Below are 8,337 nucleotides of genomic sequence, written 5' to 3' on the forward strand. Positions count from 1 at the left end.
ATAGTCAGAAAGCTAACCCAGAAGATCAAGGACTACCTGACTGCTTCTGGTGCAGCATGGGATTGATGTTGTGATCCAAAATATGCTTTATCATGTTGTGGCACTACTACTATTTTGATGACCAAGTGATCATCAAGTTATGTTCTGGTACTGTAATGACCAACTTAGGTTCTGGTACTGTAATGATCAAGTGATGATCAATTAATGTAGTGCTACTCCAGTTATGATCCTTCTGTCAAACTATGGCATTCTAGTAGTCCTGTGATGATCAACTGTGATGATCTATTAATGTAGTGCTACTCCAGTTATGATGATGGTGCTACTCTTGTGGTGATGGTGCTACTCTTGTGATGATAATGTTGTGCGAAAAACCAAGAAGCCAAAAACCCATAACTTACCCTACTTGATGCCTCGTCGTCGACAAAAAACCCAAAAGACCCTAGTTTAGCCTACTTGATGCCTCGGCGTCGATAAAAAAAGCCAAAAAAGCCTAGTTGACCCTACTTGATGCCTCGGCATCGACAAAAAACCAAAAACCCTAGTTTAGCCTACTTGATGCCTCGGCGTCGACAAAAAACCCCAAAAACCCCTAGTTTAGCCTACTTGATGCCTCGGCGTCGACAAAAAACCCAAAAACCCCTAGTTTAGCCTACTTGATGCCTCGGCGTCGATAAAAAAGCCAAAAAAGCCTAGTTGACCCTACTTGATGCCTCGACATCGACAAAAAACCAAAAACCCTAGTTTAGCCTACTTGATGCCTCGGCGTCGACAAAAAACCCAAAAAACCCTAGTTTAGCCTACTTGATGCCTCGGCGTCGATAAAAAAGCCAAAAAAGCCTAGTTGACCCTACTTGATGCCTCGGCATCGACAAAAAGCCAAAAACACTAGTTTAGCCTACTTGATGCCTCGGCATCGACAAAAACCCAAAAACCCTAATTTAGCCTACTTGATGCCTCGGCGTCGACAAAAAACCCAAAAAACCCTAGTTTAGCCTACTTGATGCCTCGGCGTCGACAAAAAACCCAAAAAACCCTAGTTGACCCTACTTGATGCCTCGGCGTCGATAAAAAAGCCAAAAAAGCCTAGTTTAGCCTACTTGACGCCTCGGCATCGACAAAAAGCCAAAAACCCTAGTTCACCCTACTTGATGCCTCGGCATCGACAAAAAGCCAAAAAACACTAATCGACCCTACTTAAGCTCACAATCATCAGTTGAGCATAAACATACTTGAGATCAAATTCATCAACTGTAAATAGCTTACTTAAGCTATAAAACACTAGTTGCACAGAAACATACTTAAGATCACATTCACCAGCTTAAAATACCACCACATTCAGCATTAGTTCAAATCCATACATAATCATAGTTGAAGATTACTACATTACATATCCATAGTTCAGAAGTACTCATACTTAATAGAATTTCAACTACTATCATTACAGCAAATGCCAAACCACACTCTGCAAAAGGTCAGCAAATGCCAAATGATATTGCCCATTCTTCTCTTCCACAACCACCTGCTTATCCATTTATGATGGCCTTGATCCCCTCCAGCTTCACATTGCTCTCTTCAACTGTCTTCTTGAGCTCATTAATGTGGATCTGCAAGTTCTTCCTCTCTTCAGCTAGCTTGAGCTTCATATTCCTAATGACATTTGCTTGAGCAGCTGCTAGGTTCTTAACCATGTCATACTTCTCCTGAAGCTTGCTGCTTTCAAGATCTTTCATTTCTACCTCTGCCCTCATTTCCTGAGCATTCAAAAGTCCATTGACATCTTCAACCAACTTCTCATAGCTCTGCTGCAGCTTCTTCTTCTCTTGTGTCAAGTCATGAACAGCAAATGAATGCATCAAATTTTCCTCATTCCTGTCTCTCTTGCTTTGTTCATACATAAACCATAACTTGGCTAATGCATTCTCAAGGGTGTTGGGCCAAGCTGGATCAATCCATTCATCTAGTCCATAGTTTTTACCTTCCTGAACAAAATCAGAATTAACATAAACAAATACATTAGAATGCTTCCAAGCAACAATATTTAAATTGGTTACATGCTACATTATCTAAATACTATCATCAAATTCAGAGCTTGAGCTTGCAAGCTGAAGAGAGGACTACTTAAACCTGTCCTCATGCTACTTAAACAATGTTGTCCTGCTCTAAAGTAAACAAAAGCAATCAAATGACCTAACATGGCAGACTAAACAAGTTGCATCCTCTGTCCTGCTTCAGTAACCCATGGATATTCTGTCTTAAATTATTAATACCATGCTACACTAAACAAAGTGACCTAACTTAACAATGTTGCCAGACCAAGGGGAAAAGATGCTGCCAGAGTAAACAATTGCTTCTGATCCACTTTCCTAGCTTAACAATACAACAAAACTTAACAATAAACTGCAATGCCTGCCTCCACAGTACAGATCCAGAGAAAACAAATCACAATATACCTTCTCAGCACAGCAAAGAAACTTCCTGCCAGTGTGGATTCCTTCGAAAGCAACATGCCTTTCTGCGGCCTTCCCATGTCCATGGCAGAGAACAAGCAACTCCATTTCAGGTCCCTCGAAATCGGAGTCTTCAGTGGTAGCAGGGATCTGTCATACGAATAGCAAACATTTGATCCATAGGTTGAGAACAAGCTCCTTCAACAAATCCCCCAAATCAGAGTACAAACCCTAACCCTAAAAATCTAAGAACTTACCTTAATGGTGCCGTCGTCAGAAGCTGAGCTCACGTACTCCACGGTGTGCTCGCTGCTATCGGACCCATCGCTCCAGGACACCATGGCGAGGCGGAGGGGGCGCGGCGAGCAAAGCAGAGGAGCAAGACAGAGGAGGAGCGAGCGAGAGAGCAAGACAGAGTGGGGAGTGGGGAGTGGGGACAGCACCGACCGGTCTTTTGACCGGGTCCATCAAACAGAGGCACACGGCGCCGTCTAACGGCTGTCGGGACGGCCGACAGTGCCACGTATGCAAAAAAGGGCCCCACCTGTCATAAACAAGCTTAACTGAGCCCGATCCGCCAATCAATGCTTTCTGCAAAAAAGATTACCGAAGACATGGTGTTTTCTGCAAAAAAAAATGTATTGTAGTGGTTTTCGGAAACCTTGCCTTTAAATTGGTGGTTTTGTGCAATTTACTCTGATTACTTTGATCCTGCAGCAAAGCAAAAGCACAAGAAACTGACATAGGAGCAAAGTGTTCCATGGTTAGTTTAATTGTTTTCATTGATCATACCCGAGAATTGGCTGGTAGATCATGTCATCGGAGATCAACAAGGTGGCCAAGTTTCAGGTCAAATAATAGGTCCGCCATGACGACATCATTAGGGAGACTGAGAGGATAATGGGGCTCCCCAAAGTTTCACCCTCTTCAGAACGCCAAAAACCGTCAATAGCTAGTGCAGCCATGACCCGATCAAGTACGGTAGAAAAGGAGTGAGTAGGGGCGTTCTCGAGTAAGTGATGTGTCTCGTTGACAAAGAGCGTTACCGCTTTAGTATATATATTACACTTACCTTAAAAAGAATATTGCCTCTCTCATGCAAGTTTTAAATGACCGCCTCTCCTTTTTTGTAATTTCTGAGAATTAATACGAGTGAAATAGTCTGTTGGTCCTCATCTTCTACGTAGGACGACGTACTCCCTCCATTCTTTTATATAAGGCCACTATAAAAAATATATTTTGCATCTATACAAGGCCACTAAGAGTAACCGAGGCAAAAATTAATGATATTTTCTCGTACTGCCAACTTGTTTACTTGCATGCATGTAGTCATAATGACAATGTGCAACTTCCTTCTCATTCCTTCCTTGCATGCATGCGGGTGTATTAATGCTCCCGGTTAACAAAAAAAAATTGGCTTGCAAATCAGTCATTAAATTTTATCTTGGTACCTGTAATTTGAGTTTGTGACTTTGTATAAGGGAATGGAGGGAGTAGTACTTATTATGGCATTAGTTTTCAAGAAGACATGTGAAATCCAAGTCCATCTTAGAGCATCTGCGACAGCTCCCCTTTCCTGAATAACTTTTTGATATTGGAGAAATTGGGCCAAAAAGGTGCTCCGGTAGCTACTCTTTCCCTACCAACTCTCCTTTTTTGCGAAAAGAATCATATATATTATAAAAAATCATTGAAACCTCAAACACAATAAAAATTACATCGAGGTCCATGAACCACCGAACGATCATTGCCGCCGCCAGAACGAGCCGTTGTCGCTGCTTCCATACTGTAGCCGGCCTGATCTTGTCGATGACAGACAGGAGGTCTTCATGCACGTGCCCCTAAGGACCAGCGCCGCGGAGCTGCGTTCGTCGCCGTTGAATACTTGAATAGATCTGAAGAACCTGACACCAAATATCGCCGTTGCGTATGCAAGACGAGAAACCCTAACCTCGCCGCTCCGAGGAGCTGACAGGAATCTACACCGGAGCTCCGTCAAATCGGGTTGCCTCTCCCCTTCCCGATAACAACTATACCATGGGGCCCACACCACGTCACTGAGCCACAGTCGTCTCCGCGATTGCCACCGCCGCCCGCCATGCTACTGCAATCACCACCATCGCCGTCCGCAACCCCTGCGCCGTTGTCGGTTAAAAAAGCCGTGGTCTGGAGAGAGCAATTTCTCTTCAAGTGGGGCCCACATGCCACGTTGGGTATTTTTTTTGAGAAATTTTTTTATCATTCATATCGCGGATCAGTACAAAGTAGTTGACCCTTACAAGCATACTGAAACGCAAACACAAAGGACCATGAACACCTAGAGTACCCTAAGACAACCATAACACAAGAAGATCTCCGGAGCCATGTGTCATCATCCCTGAATCTTGAGAGAAGACCCCTGCAGCAGAAGGATCTGCAACCAGTCGCAAGCAGGTCACCATCTTCGACCTCAGTACAATTGCTGCCACGCTGCTTCCTCCTTTCTTGACACCAGCGCTGAGAGGGCATGGACATCAATCCAACACACCTACAACAGCCTTCGCCATCTTTGGCTTTGAGTACCGCGAAAAGTGTCCCTTCCGGAAGGAAGAGAACTCGAGTCATCCGACCGGTCCAGCACCGCGGCCGGGCCATCCGCCCGGACAAAGCAGGATCTTCCACCAGCATCAGCATAGAGGAAGGAGAAGAACAGCAACAGCAAATCATACCAACAAGGAAGAAGAAGGGTCTTCGTCTCCCTGCATCCATCGCCCATCTGAGGACCCAAACGGCCAGTGCCGATGGACCTCCAGCCACCATAGCCCGCGACCTCGACGAGATCTGGGGATCCCCAACCCCGCTGGCTCCTAGACGAAGGCAAAAGCCTCGCCTGACCGCGAACGGAGCCCGAAGAAACTTATTCCAACGCGACACCACCGCAACGGCCTCGGCAACGTCTCCCTCAACCCTAACCCTACCACACACCCACCTAACGAACAGACCCGAGGTTCCCCCTCCCTCCCGCCGCCGGAGCGGCCGACGGAGAGAGAGGGAACCGGCGGCGTGCAAGGGAACCCTCGTCGCCTCCCTAGATCGCCTTGATCCTACTTTTCCGGGGGCACCCTCGGAGAGAGAGGAGGCCACCACGTTGGGTATTGAGGATGGAATTTTTTAGAAGCTACAAAAGTAATGGACACGTGACGTGAGGCACTTATCATTTAGAAAAATATTAGAAGAACACCAATAACCACCTAGTGGAAGAGATCTTTTGGGGAACTGATGGAGATGATCTTAGTGCGGTGCACACGTGTTGGCTTCTCCGGTCTTTGACCATCAACAAACAGTTGGCCGGTTTTTCTGCCGCGTCGAGCTGAAATCTCCAACCAAAAGAAACAGATCAGCATGCATGCAGGAAAGATAGATGGCAATTGGCTGGAATAAACGATCCCGAGACAATACAGGTGAGCTGATTTGTGTTCCTTTGCGCGATCCAATCGCCCACAGGGAAAAATCACGCGAGCTAGGCAATCTGTTCTTCCTTGCGCAATCCAACCGATCACCCCTCTCCCTATCTGCTGCAAGCATTCATGGCAGCACATGTATGTTGCCTTCGATAAGAAGATCGATTGATTCTCTGGGCCAGCTTCAGGTGATTATCATTAATGATCTGCGACGAGATCGAGTCTCTGGCTCATTTGTATGATGGATCTTGAGGTTGCAGTTCGCCGACGGCCGATTTAACCAGATTCTGGCGGTGCTCGTCCTTGGATGGTAGTGGAGAGAAAGATGCAGCCTTCGCCCCCGCCGGAGCACAGGAGGGTGATCCGCTTCGTGACCTTCCTGGCCCTCTCCCTCCTGGCTTTCTCCTGCTGGGCTCTCGTCAACTCCCGGATCAACAACGCGATCCTGATAGCCGATGCCGACAAGACGCCGTTGCTCGCCGGCGATGATGATGACAGACACAATACTGGCGGCGACCATCCTGCGCCGATCCCGGTGGCCGTGCCATCCAGTAGTGACTTGATGGCGGATGCCGTCAGGATGGGCAATCCGGTTGTTCGAGAGATGTCGTTGGCAGGAGCAGCAGGAGGAGGAGGAGATGGGAGCGAGGGATCATGCGACGCCGAGAACGCGCAGCTCAGGGTGTACTTGTACGACCTGCCGCCGGAGTTCCACTTTGGCATGCTGGGGTGGGACGGGAAGGAGGCGTGGCCGGACGTCCGTGACGCGGGCGCTGTGCCACACTACCCCGGCGGCCTGAACCTACAGCACAGCGTCGCGTACTGGCTCACGCTTGACATACTATCCTCTACGCTGCCCCACAGTCCGGACGGCGGCGGCGGCATGAGCAGGCCCTGCGTCGCCGTCAGGGTGACAAACGCCAGCCTCGCCGATGTTTTCTTCGTGCCGTTCTTCGCGTCGTTGAGCTACAACCGGCACTCGAAGCTCCGGGGGAGGGATAGGGTGAGCAGGAACAGGATCCTGCAGGCCGAGCTGGTGAGGTACCTGATGAGGCAGGAGGAGTGGAGGAGGTGGGGCGGCAAGGACCACCTCGTCGTCCCTCACCATCCCAACAGCATGATGCAGGCCAGGAGGAAGCTAAGCGCCGCCATGTACGTCCTCTCGGACTTCGGGAGGTACCCGCCGGACGTCGCAAACCTGAAGAAGGACGTCATTGCTCCTTACATGCACGTGGTCCGGTCTCTCGGAGACGACGAATCGCCGGCATTCGGACAGCGGCCAGTCCTGGCATACTTCCAAGGAGCCATTCACAGGAAAGATGTAAGTGGCAGAACGTTCTCTTCTCTGTGCCCTGCCAAGGTTTAACCATTGGGAACTTCTTTGGTGGTTTCAGGGTGGAAAGGTTCGTCAGAAGTTGTACCAGCTTCTCAAGGACGAGAAAGACGTGCACTTCACCTACGGGAGCGTCCGGCAGAACGGGATCAGGCGCGCCACCAAAGGCATGGCATCGTCCAAGTTCTGCCTGAACATCGCCGGCGACACGCCCTCCTCGAACCGCCTCTTCGACGCCATCGTCAGCCACTGCGTCCCCGTCATAATCAGCGACGAGATCGAGCTCCCTTTCGAGGACGTCCTCGACTACTCGGAGTTCTGCGTGTTCGTCCGTGCGTCGGATGCTGTGAGGCAGGGCTCCCTGCTGCGCATTCTCCGAGGCGTGACCAGGGACCAGTGGACAACCATGTGGAGAAGGCTGAAGGAGGTGGCTCACCACTTTGAGTACCAGTACCCTTCGAAGCCAGATGATGCTGTTCAGATGATCTGGGGAGCGGTGGCTCGCAAGATGCATTCTCTGAAGCTGCAGCTTCACAAGACTGGCAGGTATCAGAGAACACATTCAGATTCATGAAATGTCTAGCTATTTGGAGCTAGCTTGCAGTTTTGATCCCAAGTGAGAGTTTCTAAGGTCACCATTAGATACACTAGATGATCCATGGTGCAAGCACCCGATTCAAACTGTCATTTATTTTGCTTAGTAAGGCCTTCATTTGGTAGTAATTTTTTTGCCATTGAATTTCTATGGCAGGAATAGTTTTTCTTTGTAATGGTGATTGGTGCTGTAAATCTATATCTATATCTATATCTACTAATAAAGCAAGGTGCGTTTCTCCAATTTTTTCATACGTTCACCACCGAAAATATTTTTGTTCTATTCAAGGTGGTACTAAATTTTTGTGTGTCCATCTATTAGAAAAGAAAACAGTTTTGTCCCAAATTTCATATGTGGTCCGCGCATGCTGTGGCCCAGCAAAGCAAACCCATTGGCTTCTTGCCCAATCATCTGAGAATCATTATATACCGCATAGGGCGAAACATAGTCAGAATTTCGCACATGGCGCAAAAGATTGGGCCGGACCGTTTTCGTTTTTTCTCTATTCTCTTTCTATTTTTG

At 48.0% G+C, this 8,337-nt stretch overlaps 1 protein-coding gene across 1 annotated transcript; it reads left to right on the forward strand.

The window, feature by feature from the left end:
• The first annotated feature begins 6,212 nt into the window (after positions 1 to 6,212).
• LOC109760150 (probable arabinosyltransferase ARAD1) lies at positions 6,213 to 7,794 on the forward strand. The gene is made up of 2 exons (XM_020318981.3): positions 6,213 to 7,208; positions 7,282 to 7,794. The coding sequence occupies exons 1-2, from the start codon at positions 6,213 to 6,215 to the stop codon at positions 7,792 to 7,794; spliced, it is 1,509 nt and encodes a 502-aa protein (XP_020174570.2).
• Positions 7,795 to 8,337: the final 543 nt, after the last annotated feature.

Source organism: Aegilops tauschii, chromosome 5, assembly GCF_002575655.3.
Source record: "Aegilops tauschii subsp. strangulata cultivar AL8/78 chromosome 5, Aet v6.0, whole genome shotgun sequence".
Taxonomy (NCBI): domain Eukaryota; kingdom Viridiplantae; phylum Streptophyta; class Magnoliopsida; order Poales; family Poaceae; genus Aegilops; species Aegilops tauschii.